Below are 17,638 nucleotides of genomic sequence, written 5' to 3'. Positions count from 1 at the left end.
TGGCTCCTGAGCACCGAGAGACACCTCAGAACTCAATTGCTGCTTTATTAAATATCAATCTGTACAACAGTTTGCCAGCCCAGCAGAGTGCTCAAAAAGTCCCGAAAAATCTCATTACAAGCAAACTAAGAAGTGACGCATAATGATAAAACACAGCAATTAAGTTAAAATCAAATTACAAGTTGATAGAAGAAGATGTGGTAATGGCTGGAATACCCCATCGTGTCTGGTAAACGATGCTCGAAGGAGCCCATTGGACATAGCAAAACTGCCTCTCCCCATCATTAAGTTATTAGATTAGCCTGGGGCAGCGAGTAAACAACTTCAGACATCTCGCAGCAGGCATATATCCCACCAGTCCTCAATGTTATTGGATTATTCCGGGAAACTTCTCCAGAAGACAAAATGACTCCATGGAGAGCGTGAGGCAGGGGATGATTATTGGAAAGCAGATGATGGGAAGAACAGAGGAAAGGCCTGCTCAGGCCAGACTCCTGGAGCACTTTGAATCGAGCGGATGGCTAACGAGCAGGAGACAGGGAATGGATGCAGAGGGCAGCGAGATCTGATTTTGATTATTGGCTGCTGGATGGAGAGGCAGCTCGGGCCTGCCAGGTTCTGCATCATCCGCCTCCTGCCACATCTCGTTTGGGTTACTGCCACAGCAAATGTCCATTCAGCACTATCCGAGACAAATGAGGGCAAACTCCTCTCAAGGTCAACAACCACCTCCACAGGGGCCACAGGGGGTCTGCCATTCTAATTCCTTATACACTTAGAGTAATTAAAACCCATCCAGAAGAAGCAGGGGAAGTCGATAGAATTTTTTGAGACTGCTAATGAGATGCTAATTTGTTGGCCCGCTAGGAATGAGGTATGAGGAACTCAAGGACACAAAAGAAGATTTATTCACACTTCTGTTCGGTCAACTTTTTCAGTTATGGTGCGTGTGTGTCCTAACAAGATATTCAGCAAGCTTGTTGAGCAGTGCACACCACAGGTTGTCCAGTGTCTATATGTTTGATAAAAAAGATATGAGCATCCTTTCAAGCTCCTTCCAAACTCCCGATCATTTACCCAGCATCGCCCCTGTGAGTTCAGAGTAAAGTGGAGAGAGCTCCCCTACCTCGCAGCAACGAGTGAAGCCACATACAGATCGACCTCATGCTGCCTGAAAGTAGTCCAAGTCAGACCTGTTTTTGAACACCCCACTGTGCCAGCCTTCTATGGACTCATTGAGTCATTTCAGGAGCACCAGGCTGGCTGTCCCACTTTTTTCTGCAAATATCACACAGACTCTCTGATATCTGCACACACACTCACACTGCTCAACTTTCCTCCCCACATATTTGACTTTATAAGCAATCGGGCCAATCCTGTCCTCTCATGTTTACTAATTGGGTTTGCTCTTTGGACTAGAGTGTGACTCCCCTCTGGGTGAAGACTGTTCCTCGGGCTGCAGAGGAGCATCGAGCTGCGATGAAACTAAGTAGATAGCCGTGTGTTCTTGTTCTCCCCCACCAGCACTGCAGTCAGGAGAGGCTCATTTTATGATGTGTGATTTTACACAAGCACCCATCAATGAAAAAGCACCCAGATCCTACCTAGGCTGCCACTCAGCCGCAGCGGCATTCAGCTCTTACACAATAATAAACTCAACAAATCATTTTTTAAAAAGTTAAATAAAAGCTTGTCTCATTAACAAAAGAGGATAATCTAATTTCTAATCTGCCGGCTCAGGCTGAGAATCACAACAACAGATACAGCAGCGCTTCTCTGAAGGACACATCGCTGGGGAAATAACAACAATTAGAGCTGCCAATCACCCAAAATGCCAGAAGATGGTTTTGGATGAGTTTCTGCTTGGTCGGGCAGTTATAAAGGGGGTACAGATAGAGACGGTGGGTGAGGGAGAGCAGAGATCATGAGATGTGCAGTATAATCACATCACAAATCTGTGCTTGCGTGAGCTGAGCCGCAGCGTAAAGACTGTTTTTGGAATTGAGTTTCAGCCTCAAGGTAAAATTGGATGAGTTTACCTCAGATCTCCACACATCTAATTAGTGTACTAGGTGGGAACTCACTGAAAACAGTCTGTTAAAGTACTGTAGTGCACAAACAATTAATAAAGTGATTAGTCAGGTATTTAATTGACAAACGTTTGATAGTTGATTGCTTGTTTAAAGTGTTTTTTCCGTTCCGTGCATGTAGGAGAATTCACGGTGGCCAAAAAACTCGTAAAAGGCCAGTGTTTGGTTTGTCCACTCTGGGCTACTGTAGAAACATTGCTGTTCAAAATGGTGGACTCTGTAGTAAATGTCCCTCTGTAGATAAAAACAGCTTATTCTAAGGTAACAAAAACACAACAATGCTTATTTTCAGGTGATTATACACTAATGAAAACATACCTAAAAACATACCTATATAATATATACCATATTATATTTAGTTTCTGCCAATAGATCCTCCTAAATGTTACACACTGGACCTTTAAGTCCTTTATTAACATTTGTTCTGTTTCATATTATTGTAAAGTGAATACATTTTGAAACATTAGATAAAAGGCATCTGTTACCAACATAATGAGGACATTTTTTAAAGCTAAGTTGTAAAATGTAGATAGTGGACATATTGGCAGAAGGTTCACTGACACCGACAATGTATTTCATTAGTTTTTTAATTTCAATACAATATCCCCACATCGCTTCTACACCACTGTTCAACAGTTTAATGGTTAAATTTAGGCACTAATAGCACCTGCTTAAGGTTAGGGAAAGGGCTTTGCACACCCACCATCCACTTCAACCACCTCTGCATAAATTGTGGCCGATAGAAAATGTAGCATTTCCTTCTCTGGAAAACATGTTGCTGGTGAACACGGCAGGCAGCAATTACCTTTCCTTTGAAAGCCAAACACCAAACAAATTAGTAGTACATAATTTTAAGGAGACCTTTGTGATATGCATTTTCACTATTTCTCAACACTGTCTGCATTAAAGATCCAGCGGGTAACATTTAGGAGGATGTATTGGCAGAAAGTGGATATAATATTCATAGGTATGTTTTCATTATTGTCTGATTATTTGTTGCAGAAAAAGGGATACAGACAGATTGAAAAAATAATCAAAATCAAAGAAGCATAATCCGTGAAGTCTCTAGAATGGGTAAAACCCCCAAAACCTAGATCCTATAGACACTGATCCTTCCCATAATGCAACTCAGTAGTTTCTTTGGTAGATCCTTCATGTTAGTAGACCACCCGTTTAAACTTTATAGCCCAAGATGTAAAGATTTGACTTGTTCTTTGTTCCCCAGACTTTGTGTGTCTTTACTGAAGCTAAGCTACTTATATTGCTTTATACCTCTAATGTGGAGGCTGGATTCTTGTTAAACCACAATGTTTTATTCTATTTCTATACATTTTATATAGTATATGTATAAAAGTATGGGTGTGGATGATTTTAGACATGAGAGAGTCACAGAAAATAGGCTTATGTCAGTAATGTAGCCATTTTTGCTGATGAGTAATTAGTAAACATTTTCAATAAAGTAATGAGTAAATTGTAACACTGGTACTAATCGAAGTGAACTTGATGTGTAAACTCAGTGTAGCGGCGCTTTAAGTACTCTTATGTCACCCTTACCACAGTCCTCTCCCCTCAGCGCTCAAAACTCTGCAATAAATTTCACGTATCAAGTTATCTCCAGGCTGCTCAATGATGTGCAGAATCACATACTAATACACTCCTCAGAAATATTGAACTCCGTAATTTATTTTCTAAATTAAATTCTCGGCATGCACACGATCGGCTTCTCATTTTAAAAGATTAGATTTAAAGATGAGCATCCTGCACAGGTTTACGGATTCTCGTTTTGAACTAAATTGACAACATCAGGCCATTGAGCGCGAAGCAATCAGAGCACACGAGGGGAAGATGGTGTTATGATCTCGCTAATGTGAATCAAAATGAAATCCAAGAGTCTGTCACATATCAGAGTGGATGCTGCAGTTTATCCATTACGTAGTTTTCCCCTAGTATACTATAAAGAGATCAGCCAAGGCTCATTAGATTGTCAAATGGCATATGAGACATTCTGCACAAGAGGCATGCATCATTAGAAATTCCTAATGCCTTACCTATTTCCTGGTATTGATCTTGAAGAAGCCTAATGCTAAAGCAGCCTGTCATCTTACTGCTTAAAAGACAAAGATAGACAGAGCCATTACTTTTTCTATTGTTTTGAGAAGTTGACTTCAAAAGGGTGAAAACCTCTGGTGTTGTCTGAGGCTTGGGAAACCGGAGCAAGGCAGGTGGAGCTGGAAGGGATGCAGGGATAGAGAGAGCGCTCAGAGATGGGAGATGGAGGAGTGGAGAGGGGAAGCCCTTTGATCTCTGGCAGAAGTGAGTGCTGAAGAAAAGACACAGAGAGCAGCAAAGAAGACTGCAAACAAGGCATGCACACAATTCCCAATAGTAGCACAAGCGCGAGAGGAAGAGACAGACAGAGGGAGGGAGACAGAAGGAGAAAGAAAAGTCAAGCAGATTGAGCGAGACAGAGAAGGAGAGAGAATGACAGGGTCAGAGAGAGAGAGAGAGAGAGAAGAAAAGAGGAGAAGAAAGAGAGGATGAAAATGAAGTAGAGGGAAACAGATAAGACCAGGATGTTAAAAGGATTTCAGTCCATGCCGTTTGGGGAGTTCTCTCAAGCCCTATGCTAAAGCAATTAGTATTGAACCCCTTCTAGGAAAGTGCAGCCAAACCACAGCAGAAGTCTCTAACATAGTTAGTGTGTAACAACCAAGTCAAGCAAACCCCACGGTCCCCATTAAACCCAAGTTTTAATTGGCATGTCAGGATGGTGCTGCGTTTCACAACCAATGAGTGTGCGCTCTGAAAAAGTTGGCCCTGTGAGTCTGCACAGCCCACTTCAAGTGGAAACCCCGAGACAGTAAACAGAGCGGCTGCGCAGGATTGAAAAGGCCTGTGCAGAGTGATAACAAAAGCTCAACATTAAATGTGAAAGGGATATATCAAAACAACTGTTACTAATATGGTTTCACTGTGAAGGAAAAGTTGTTGCCTACCTCTTTGTTGTCCAGGAGTTTACTCGAAACCAGTTCTTAAAGTTTACAACTGTCACTTCCAATTTATGTTAAAGTTAAAGAATGTTTAAGTAAGTTTGAGTGTAAACATTTTTAACTTTTGCTGTATTGCACAAGTTGTGACACGAGAGAAACAAAAACAACGTCAAACATTGGGTGACTGTACCCAGACTGTGAGCTTGAAGTACCCGTGGAGGGGTTTATACCATGAGCTTTGGAAAAATGATAAATAAATAGCAAATAAATAAATAACAAACTTTTCTTTTATCTTTGCTGTTCTTTGTGAAATACTGGATGATTTGACCTCTCTGGGCATCAAACGGTTAAAATGTCTCTTTGATCCGAACAAACCATAATCATCTGAAACATAACCACGCAGTTTTTTGGAAGAGGGCACACGCCAAAAAGGCAACCACTGGTTTGATCTTTGACAGTACATTGTATTTTATCATTTGGTTTGTTTTTCAAGTAAATTCATAATATGAAAAGTAACTCTTAACTATAGCTGTAAAGTAGTATTGTAAGTGTAGTAGAGTAGTAATGTAGTGGACAAGAATGAACAAGTAGCATAAACTGGAAATATTCAAGTAAAGTACAAGTATCTCTAAATTGTACAGAAGTACAGTAACTGAGTAGATGGTCTTCCACCACTGGTATCAACTCTCTCATCTCTCATCTCATCTCTCATCTAACTCTAACAAGAAGATTAAGAAGTTGTAGTTCCTGTGATGTCGAACTATTCCTTTAACAGAATTATCTAGAAGTAAATTGAAGCAAATATGCACTTGCTCCATTACGTTCACCTTCAGTATCAGCAGGGATTGTATTTTGCCTCCAGTGCAGCCTCAGTTCTTTAAAGCAACAATTCAGCAGGGAAATGCTGATTTGACAGCGTCACATAGTTCCTGCTGACTTTTATAATATATCTGCTTCCACCGTGAGAGCAGGTGTCATTTCACTGTTCAGTCATTCACTTTAGGCAGTCACCTGCCTCGTGTACCTTCATCCTCCTCCTCTCAGCTGACAGCAGTTGAACCTCAGTGTCTCCAGCTTTGACTATATGAACATTTCTCACAGTTTCACTGTTATTTTGAAGACGTCCGTTAGCCAGAACCACTCAGTCTCCTCTGACCTCTCTCATCTGTGAGTGCTTTCCAGGACCACTGCTGACTGGCGTTTTCCTCTCTGTGAATATAAGCCATCGCTGACTGCAGTGCGCCAAAATCTCCGGAGGCTGTCACTTTCTGGAACAACATGTCTGGCACCGACAGCCGCACAACATCTAAAGTCACTTTAACAACACATCTCTGCCATTCTAACATTTAGTTGAGCAGCAGCTGAGCGTCTCATCCTTGTCTGCACGCATTATGCTTCTTCTTTATTTATATGTGACTCACCGTCTGGAGGAGTGAGCTGCTGACGTGAACAGGGATGTGTAGCCAAGAAAGTGGAAACTGACTGTCTTGATTTTAGGACATCAATTATCAGTTTAAAACTGTGATTATGATGTTTTTCTTTGTGCTAGTTTAAAAAAAAAAAAACATCTTGTCTGTGTAAGATTGGGCAAACTGTGCCCACTGCTTACCTTGGAATATGGCAGCATTCTGGATGATAAGACGTTTGAGTTGAGCACTGACAACCTGCAGACCAGACTCCATGTTGCTGCGTGCAGCTACCTGATACCGCTCCTCCATCTTCTTGGAACAGCAGGTCGGGCCTTTGGGTTGGCAAACCTGCAGATCCGCACCTGGCAGGAAATCAACAGAGACAGGACAAGAGTCTGGATGAGCAGAGGGAAGGAGCCGCAAAGCTACTTTTGTTTCACTTTCATAGAACAGATGCCTCTTCCTTAACACACAAAAAAAGATTCAGCTGTATCATCTGCATGCTAAACACAGGGAAACACTATCTATAGCAGATTCTGCAGCCTTAATGAGCATGTGATCATTATGTAGAGGCTGCGTTATTTAGCAGGGCTGAAGTCAAAAATAAATTGCGCCTAAAAATGAGTCATTTTGATGCACATTCAAGCAGTACACCAAGGCTATGTTGTTCTCCTCAGAGATCAATTTGGTCAACAGAAACTTTCCCACCACTCCAGGCTACACTTTTCACACAGAGGATCAAAAAAAGTATTTTCTTGGCGCAAACATGAGAGCCAGGAGCAGTTCAGCGTGCAGACAAACATACCCAGGTTTCAGCATGCTTTCACTATATATGAAATTAAAAAAACAGCCATGAGAAGGATCGAAGGTGATGAAATAACATTTCTGCATCTGGCCACTGACACTACAAGTTGTTTACACAATTAATTGGATTCCCAGAGCTCTTTTGAAAGGTGTAGATGTAAGCTTTGCAAAAGCGAAATTAAGGTTACGCGAATGTGTCATTGGGGCCATGTAGCTATACACACTGGATCAAAGAACAAACGCCCAGAAGAAGTTATTTCCATTGGAAAGAATCCCAGAAAAGAGTGAGATAACGACTATGAAGTTGGAATTCAGTCAGATCAAGGATAGCAAAGGTGCCTCGGCTGCTGAAACAGTGATGGTGAATGTACCGCAGCTTTGTGTGAAGATACTCTGAAGGACATCTTTGACAAAGAGCCTTTCTTCCTTGTTTGTTATGTGAACATGTATTTTCTCACAATATCACATAAATGCTGCAAAAAGTAAAGAAAAAAAACATTATAAAAGTTTAAAAAAGAGAGTATATTGAAGTAGTGATCTGCAGTATGACTTTGTATACACTATTTGTATTGTCACATTTTGTTTTGTTGGGGACAGAAAAGGGGGGGAGAAAGAGAGAGGGGACGACAAGCAGAAAAGGACCACAGGTTAGACTCAAACCCATGACCGCTGCAGCAAGAACTTAGCCTTGATACACGGACTCCAGCACTACTAAGTGAGTTACCAGTGCACCTACCAGTATGGCGGTATATGGAAAATTCACATCATATGGGGAAATTAAAACCAGTATACCGGTAAATATGGTATACTGCCAAGCACTATACTGCAGTTAAAACTAATGGGGTTTTTAATTAAAAAGGGAAGCACACACATTTATGTTGCAGTTATCACCATTCAGTGTCAAAACACCTCTAATGAAAAAGAAAGGTCCAGTGGAATAAACGCTTTCTATAAACAAGCATATTCCCAAATCATTGCTCTAAAACGATGCACACGCAAGACATCACACAGACATAAATAGGGCACAACCATCTGATGTTTAAATACAAAGAGGAGTTTCCTCTCCTTAGTGCTTCCCCCTCTCTCTCTGTCCCATGTGGCTGTTGAAAGCTTCAGCCAAGGCTGCAGTTGTAACGTGCCAAGCTGCGTCGAGGAGTTGTCTGCAGGATCTGCTGCCTGAGAGGCGTCAGTGACAAGGGCCTGATTGATGGTGTGGTAAACAAATGTCAGGGGAGTCTGCCAGCTTTAGCTGCCATTGTTTGGGGAGCGAGGATAAGGAGGCGGAAGCATAGAGATTAATTTGGAGGGAGGGTGCCGAGTGTGAATATACATATATATATATATTTATATTTTAGAAAAGTCTTGATAAAAAGTGTGTCAGAAGACAGAGGAAAGGCTTTTGTCGAGGCGAAGGCTTTATCTTAATATGAAATGTGAATATCTCTATTGGTTTGAGTCTTTGTCTCTTTGAGATCTTCAAACAATCGATCTTCAGAAACAGAGCTCAGACTGTAACAATGAAAACAGCAGGCATGGAGGGAAGTTAAACTAGTAGGAGATGCAGCAGAGTGACAGTCTTGATAATTAATAAGTAGTGAGGAGTCAAACGGAGAACAGCTTCGGCTAACTCCCTTCTGACTCCCATGGCGGTTTAAGTCTAATGAGTGAAACAGGCAATAAAACTGTCACGCCGCACCTTTTGTATGCATACTGACAGGCTTAATATCTTAAATCAATACCGACAAAGGACTCCTGACAGATAAGATCAAGTTAATTTCAGACTGCAGGGGCAAAATTATTAAGCTGTCAATAGCACCATAGGTGAGGTGAGCGCGGCCGGTGCAGAAAAGAGACGAGGATTTAGCAATTATCTCTGCCAAAACAGACACTTTCATCTGCACGTTTGTCGTTTTGCAGATGATAAATGCGTTTCATTACAGAAGTTCCACAGCGGTGCGGAATAAGTGAAGGCTTCGGCAAGAAAATGATTCCCCGTAGAGTTTCACAAATAATAAAATCACACCGTCTAAATAAAGCCTTCTTTCTGACTGACAGATCACTTGGGAATAAGCTTCCTGAGTCTCCTCTTTGCTTTAGGCTCAGCTCTCTTTCTCCTCCCCCATCGTTTTTTTATTCCTTGTCATCCCTGCACAGTTTTGTTCTGAGCTTGTTTCACTTCACCTACCTTGAGCTTAATAGCTATCGGGCACAGAGAGCACCTTTCTATCAGTCTATTATTGGTTAATTAGTCGATTTTGTGTCCTGATGGCCAATTCTCTCAAAGAAAATGAAGAAAGACAAGGTGGTGGGCTAGGAGCAATTTAGATGTAAATTTCCCCAACATACAATCTCAGTCCAAGGTGACGCCTTTAAATTATTACGTACTTTCAATCAATACTTTGAATTGGTGGGCCAGACAATTCGACATGCAGAACAGCTGCTGTTTTCAAGAGCGTCAAGGTCTTTGAATGCCTTTTTAGAAACACATTGATCGCCCTTCAGCTTTATGTGACAGTCCTTCGCTGATTCTCTCATGACAGAAAGTTTCTGTTGAAATGCCAAGGGTGAAAACTCCAGCAGGGGCTCAAACAGTCCTGTGTACACAAAGACGAGAGGTGTCCCCCTCCTCTCTCTTCTTTAACAAGCTCGGGGACTCCAAGCCGAGGGAACGGGGACAGCCACAAATACAGTACGTTTCTCTTACTTTCCCAGTACCAATTAGAAAGCTATCACTATGCAAGTTTAATGATGGAGACCATGGGGGAAAAACAAGTTGTATTAAGATATAGAATATGTTAAAAGCTGTTCATTATGAGCATAAATTATACATCAACTACCAGAGTTGAGTCAAAGCATGTGGGACTCCTTGGCTTCCTCTCCAGGGCAAAATAAGCCAGTGTCACTTTGTAGAGACAATAAATGAAATAAAGATTTACAACCAACCTAAGGAATAATAATATCATTAGCTACTGGGGATGACAATTGTTTTAAGTATTTTTAGTGCTTTGCTCACTGCTCTACTTTAAATCGTTTGATGAAGCAATAATTTGAAAGCTGGAAGCATGAATGTGAAAGAGCCTTTTTTTCACACAAAACAATGAGGTAGCAAACACGAGTGCCCTTCATTAAAGAACAGAATAAACAAAACACAAAACAGTGCTTAGTAAGACACAAAGACCTCTCGCTTCAGGTTAAGTTGATCCCACCTATTAGCCGCTGTCTGCTGGCATTTAAACAGCAACAGCGTTTGTTCTCTGTTGCTCAGATTTTCATGATAAACAACAAGCCCTGATGACCTGTCCCGACAGCTAATTACTGGGAAGTCTCCTGGATTTTTTTTTTTTTTTTTTTTGCATCCTGCTAAACAACATGAAATTATAATTGTTTCAGCTCAGAGAGAAAAAACAACTCTTCCTTTGCTGGACCACTGTTGCTGTGGTTCCTGTTGAAATAAGTGGCAGCTGTCAACCCTGCCTCCAGCAAACTAGTATTACTCTTCCACTTAGTGAGAATCTGATGCTCCGCTCATGAATCAGGTCAGCCGCTGCCGTCAGAGATCCACCACCACATCCTCCGCTCACAACCACCGCTGACACTGATCGAGCAGCTTTCACACTCATGTCCCGGGGTAAGTGCTCAGCGCTGCTCATGCGCCTCCTGCACATACGAAACGATGGAGTGGACTGACACCAAGCCTCCATTTCACCTTCAGACACTACAACCACCCACAGCAACAGCCACAACAAAGACAAGAGTGGTACTCCTACAGCACAATTTTTTGTTTTTTAATGTTGTTTCTCTGCACTCACTCCTTTTTGAATCATGTTGGTGGAAAGAAAAACTTTAGTTTTTTTGGTGTTTTGCCCCCTGGCACCACATGCAGCATTATTAGAATTCTGCTCTGCCTTCCTGCGGACATCTCTCTGAATCAGCAGCCTCCCCCACACAGTATCAATACAGGCTACTTCACGTCTCCCCATCACACACAAAGAAAGTGATACTTCCCCGTCAATTCACAGCTAAGCCACCCTCAACATTTAATTTCATCAATCTTTCATTTGCTGTATGCCTCAATGAAGAACTTGTGTTACACAACAAGCCCGCTGTTTTGCATGTATTCGCCAAATTTTTTGAGCAAGCAAAGTTCAGAATAATTACAGAAGATGTAACTGTGACTGAAAACCTTCAACTTATTCTGTATAAATTAACGACAAGGATGTATAATGGATGAGGCATGACAAGAAAAAAAAAGGATAGGACCAAAAATGTAATAAATATATGAGAAGTGGCTGCATATTTCATGCTTTTGAAAAAAGTCAGCTCATTAAGACAAACGTGGAAGAGCTAGGATTTATGGAGATCCTACCTAAAGTACAAGCCTTGGGCCATAACTCTGTCTCATCCTGGATATTACTTTTGAAAGTTTGATGTATTGCTTAAATATTGTCCAGAATGATGATAGGCATGTCAATGTCAACACTGGATAACATGCCTGGAAATTTAATGTCACCTTCTTTTGTAAAAGAAAGCACATTTTTCCAGTGAAAGAAAAATATTATTTATTTAGCAATAGAATGAGATTTTAAAGGCTTTTGAAAATAATGAAATATTTTCTGTATGTGGATCTACACAGAAATCCTCCACAAAACCTGCATATATTATTGTGTATAAGAATGAGTGAAAGCAGTGAATGTGATCATTGTTGATGATGTAATATTTGGTAACTATTTATGCAAAACAGTAAATCATATTAGATTATTCCGGTGGTTCGGGACCCTCACACACAGACACAAGAGAAAGCAGAAAATGCACACTTACGCTCCATTAAACTGTGTTTATTTTCTCAGACTTTCCTCTAATTTGTGCTTATTTTCCTGTGAATTACTGTTTAATTTTACCCTTGAAAATGATCCATTTAACACTCTTTGGTTACAACCAGTAGGAATATGCAACCACGAGTAGACGGCTCTTTGTTTAATGGAGCTACGAGCCAAAAAGGTTGGGAACTGCTAAAATGAATTTTACAAGGTTAACATCACTTCTCTCTGGATTCGTGCCTTATCGTTAATCGTTAAATGTTGGCGCTAATGTGAAGAGACTTCTCTAATTTACTGTATGAAAGACTTCCTGTGGAACAGCCAAGGCCATGTGACATCCTCGCTGCAGGCCTTGCTAAATTAATTCAAGTGATTTGGGGATATGTTTTTAAAAAAAAAGTCTTTTCCTTCGCAAATCTAAACACGATAGAAATATTTTTCAATTTAATCTGTTGCAAGCCATTTCTCACTCACTTTGTTTTGGCTGTGACTCCTGAAATCACATTATATTTTGCTACAGTTGTTCCTAAAGTGGGGTCTTTGGAAAGTCTGCAGAAAGTCTGCAGAAAATCAGGACTGTTTAATTGTTTAGAAATCTGCAGTTAACACATGTTAGGAATGTAAAGAGCATTTCTTTCTCCAAGGTTTAAAGGTGTGTTTAAGTGTGTAACATTTAGGAGGATCTGTTGGCAGAAATGTAATATAATATTCATAGATATGTTTTCATTAGTGTATAATCAGTTGAATATAGGAACTGTTAGAATGAGCTGTTTTTTTATCTACAGACTCAGTGGGACGCCTTCCATATAGTCCACCATATTTCTACAGTAGCAGGTTTCACCGCCACACTGATCCTTTATGTGATGTTGTGATAGCAACAATTAACACAAATTCAACCAATCCCTGCAAATTCTGCGCAACCGTGCAATGTTGTCCAATCATTGTAGTTTCCTGTGCAAAAACCCGCTGAGCCATAAGTCACCAAACTCACTGTATTGTTTCAGTGTGATTTTATTCTCACTCAAACAAGTTGGAACTAGTGTTGCAATTTTCACTTTCTCCTGCAAAAAACATTACAACATGCATCAGAATTTTAACAATCCAAAAAAAGCCTGTGAAATCCTGCAGGGACTGATTTATATCTAACTACAAAACTCTTCCTCACATGTGGCTCAAAGGCACAAGTGTTGAAACCTAATAAAATTTGTTGTTACATTGGGAATCTTATCAGTGGTTTTGAACTTTTTTGGGCATTAAGGACCCATAAATTGATACACATTAGGCCTCAGACCCATCTTTGATCAGATGTAGTCTCAGGGATCCCTGTATGATAAGATTTAGTTAATCCATAACTGTCTAGACGGGCAGTTTAACAGTGAAAAGTGTGAAACCTATGAATAAAATAGTCATTATCACACACTATATCACTTAATTAAATAATGGTCAAATTTAAATATTCCACATTTCTCCGGGGATCCACTTGAACCCCTTAAAGGACCCCTGGGGGTCTCCAGACCACAGGTTGAGGAACACTGCTTTATATTTAACCCATGTGTTTCGTTGACATTGGCTTTTCTTCCTCACCGTTGCGCGACTGTATGTGTAATAAAACTAACAATGGTTCAATGGTTGGTTTTTCCTTGAAAATATTTTTTCTCATTAAAACCCAGTATGTAGAAAATAAAAGTGATAACCTTCCTCTTTGATACAAACTAATTTGATGAAGAAAAGACTGAAATGAACAGGCAACTTTTCATTACACCGAGTAAGGAAAATAGTTAATCTTTTTTATATGTTATGTGCGATGTATGAAGCTGTCTAGCACGATGGTTCCCAACCTTTTTATTCTTAAGGGAATCATTGTCATTGAGTAAACTGATGACCACTGACTATGTTTTGTATTTTATTGATATTTCATATTACATTCAGTGTAATGTTCATTCAGTGTATTACATTCAAATAGTTAATTTTGTGTAAAACAAGCTGAATTTGGATGAATTTTGAACAGATTATTTCCTGTAAATATTCTATCAGAGATGAGTTTTCCTGATATTTTTAGGAACTTTTTATTAAATTCTCTATCTGTGTTATTTTTTTTATTTAAAAAAAAAAATCAAATAGGCATCTTTTGTTCTCATTGTTCAGTCAGTTTTTTGATTGTTTTAACTGTGTAACTCTAGTGCAGGCCAAGGTTGTATAGTTGACAGTGAAGGCTCTATTAATTCAGCTTATTCTTCAAAGTTTAGATCTTAAATAGTAATCTAAACTTAAAACTAAAACTAAATTAAAGTAAAAATAGCTGTTTATCAGCTGTTAAGATGGCCTCGCCACCCCCTGTGAAGCTTTGGTGACCCCTAGTGGGGGTCCCAACCTCATGAACATACCCTAACCAAGATGTTATTTGAGCCTAAACTTCACCAAACCTTAACCACAGTCTTGTAAAATCAAAAAACGATTGTTGAATCTCAGGTAATAATCTGTAGGCAGTTTATCCACATACAGTGTAACTCCTGAAGGAAATGTTTAGAGTCAATTAAAACCCAGAGAGATGTAATTCCCTGTTAGACTTCAGATGGAAAGCTTTTAGAAAACCTTAATAAAACAGAAATCCAAATGGACTAATTTGTGAGTGAACACCAATCTATATCTATATAATATGAAAATGAAGTGTTTCTAACTAGATTTTACATCTGGGGTCTCTGAGACCCAAAACAGAAATAGTGCATCGTTTTATTTAGCAGACGTAATTTCTAAATCATGTTTATAAGCCCATAAAATTAGCAATTATCATCCGAATGATAAAACAATGATTGGGTGTTTTGTGAACTGTTTAAGAGGACGAGTATTCAGGGTAAATGCATGAATCTGGTGCTTTATCATCAGTCACTTACTGAACAACCATCACTTAATAAAACCAGCAAATAAATCTGCTACAGAGTAGCCATGGGCCTCATGTGTAAACCAAACTACCTCTTAACTGGCCAGAATGAATTGTCCTTTGGCTGACTGGTGAATTGATTTCCAGTGTAATGGTTCTGAGCTGCCTGGTGTGCAGAGTGTCCAGCTCAGACTGATTCCTCAGCGAAGGTGCACAGACAGCTGGGCTGCTCTGCCTCAGATTCAGGGGGAGGTTGAATATTTCTCTTGGCCTGCTACCATGATCCCCCCTTTGGTGTGCAGATAAAATGTTTGATGGCCTAGGTGGAGGGTGTGTGATTAAAGATGGATGCATAGGGATATATAGGACTCAGTGGTTGGAGCTGCGTGCACCCACAGAGGAAGCTTGACAAAATATGCTTCAAAGTGCATCGCAGATCTCTCCTGCTGTTTGATTTGAAGCATTTTGTGATTTGTAACGCTCTTTCATGTTCGCAGAACATTTAGTATTATTTGGTAAACCGCTTTGAATCAGGCGGGAGTGAGGTGTGTGAGAATTGCATGCTGAGAATGGAGAGAGAAAACTGTTAACCTGGAGCACTTGCGGGTGCTGACATGACACTAAAACACCCAATTAACATTTGCAGCTGGCTGTGATTCAGCCACATGAGAGGGATCTACATTTACATACTGAATCAGAATGCATGCAACAGGCTCCAGCGGTACAACAACATGCTGTGTTCTGCAAAATAGGATGGTGGATTCTGGTTGTTCCTCTATCCCACAGAGACCTGAACTATTTCACCATTGGCTCAGGGTGTTTTTCCTCACGTCTCTAAAAGGCACTTTTCTTAAGACACGTTGCTTCCTCATCCCTGGCAGTGTCGGTGACATTTGGGCTCCGGGGAACAATAATTATCCTGTTTGGATAATTGCATCTTTTACAAATATGCTTTCAGTGCAGTCACAATTCATATCACACCACTGATCTATATTCTGTGACAATGTGGTTAAGGAAAAGCTGCCAAGAGACCAGCCTGAATGCGACTATCAATCTCATAAAGGAAGAGTGCTGATCTATTAAGTTGTGTGCAGTCCATCTTCATTTACAGAACAAAACTCAACAGAAGATTCAAACCCACATACACAAACACCTGCAGAAAGATGCTCATATCTGCTTTCACTAACCAAATTAAAGTTATTCAGGAAAGGTTACTCCGTGTTTGGATCAATAGTGGAGCAAATCAATTCAGTAAGCTTGTTATTTACCAGTTAACTGATGGTTTATATCATTCAACCTGCATATTTAACGATATGCTTAACGTGGCCAATCGATTTTTCTTTCTTTTTTTTTTCAGGGCAGGTTAGTAAGTGCTCAGCCAGAGGGATGGAGAGTGTGTGTGGGTTGGCTCTCGCTGCTCATACTGAAGGAGTCAGCAGCCTTGAAATAGGGAGGAAAAAGGCTTGATGGCGTTAGAGAACTGTTGTAACCACAATGCTTTCTGAAACTGAATCTGAGAGCTTGCAGTCAAAGGTGAAATGGTACAAATCTATTCTATCCTGCAGAAGTGCAGACAATCTAAGGATGCAGCTACCAGACATATTGTGGGTAAAACGTGGAGCTAAATGTACAAGTTAATGACAGTTTACCTGACACCGGGTTTTCGGGGACCCACTTGGATCCCGGATGCAGAGAGTGAAACACTGTGCGCACCTCCTGGCAGTTTGGCACCTGTCCGCCGAGCAGGGAGAACAGCTGGAGGAAGGCGCACAGAAAGAGCGCACTGTGGACTGATGGACCGACCATGGCAGGCGAGCAGCACTGAGCCAAACCGGAGAGAATAAAAGATAAACTTCAACACATTCAAAGTTACAGGAGGATCCCGTGTTTGCGCTGATGAAGTGAAGCTGCAGCTCCCGGCTCAGCTCGGATCAGCATCCTTCCGCTTCCACCCCTCCTCCTGCTCGCTCAACAACACTCCGCCCGCCTGGAAAGCTGCTCGGTTAAGCCTCTTGGTGAAGCTACTCCGTTGCTGATAACTTATGAGTCCCTCTCCACTTGCGGCACTGACTCTCAGCTCTCTGCACAGACGAACGAGCCCCAGATACATGCGCGCGCTCCCCAACAAAAGCGCGCCACGGCGTGAACCTGCGCGTAAAAAGATCCTCTCCCCGCTCGTGTTATAGTACAGTGATGTGAGCTGATACACTGGCTCTGTGCGGCTGCAGGAGTGGAGATATAAGGAGGGGATTAATGCAGGGCACGAGCTGTTGTCGTGTTAGATGAATGGCGCTATATGTTATGGGATGCAATTAGGGCACAGTACCTGTGTAGTTTAGTATTCGCACAACAGAGGCGCGTAATGTGGCCAGGAGATGCACATATATTACAATTTAAATGACCCATAGGCAACGAATGTGAAAACTAGCTTTTATTATTCAACCATATAGAGGAAACTGTACAGAGAGCAAGTGAAACACTCAGAAATCACTAAAAACACAACAAAAGTTAACATTCTTCAATAATTACATAGATCTAATTCAAAAACATAACGGCATTTTATTTTACAATGCTTATTTCATCTTCTTCTTATCTTGAGTGGACATTTATTTCTCTTGCATTCAGCTCCAAAGAGGCAATAAAGTTGAAA

At 40.7% G+C, this 17,638-nt stretch overlaps 1 protein-coding gene across 2 annotated transcripts in view; it reads right to left on the bottom strand.

The window, feature by feature from the left end:
* gpc3 (glypican 3) overlaps positions 1-17,227 on the bottom strand; it is a 103,875-nt gene extending 86,648 nt beyond the window's left edge. The window contains exons 1-2 of one of the 2 annotated variants that reach the window (XM_051419243.1): positions 16,638-17,227; positions 6,690-6,851 (exon numbers count right to left, since the gene is read on the bottom strand). In XM_051419243.1, the coding sequence (XP_051275203.1) occupies positions 6,690-6,851; positions 16,638-16,794 (319 nt within the window). In that variant the 5' untranslated portion in view covers positions 16,795-17,227. The remainder of the gene's footprint in view (positions 1-6,689; positions 6,852-16,637) is intronic. The other variant, XM_051419242.1, reaches the window with a different exon arrangement.
* Positions 17,228-17,638: the final 411 nt, after the last annotated feature.

Source organism: Dicentrarchus labrax, unplaced genomic scaffold (assembly GCF_905237075.1).
Source record: "Dicentrarchus labrax unplaced genomic scaffold, dlabrax2021, whole genome shotgun sequence".
NCBI classification, from domain to species: Eukaryota; Metazoa; Chordata; class Actinopteri; family Moronidae; genus Dicentrarchus; species Dicentrarchus labrax.
The sequence above is the reverse complement of the archived record's forward strand: the minus strand, read 5'-3'. Positions and strand labels throughout refer to the sequence as shown.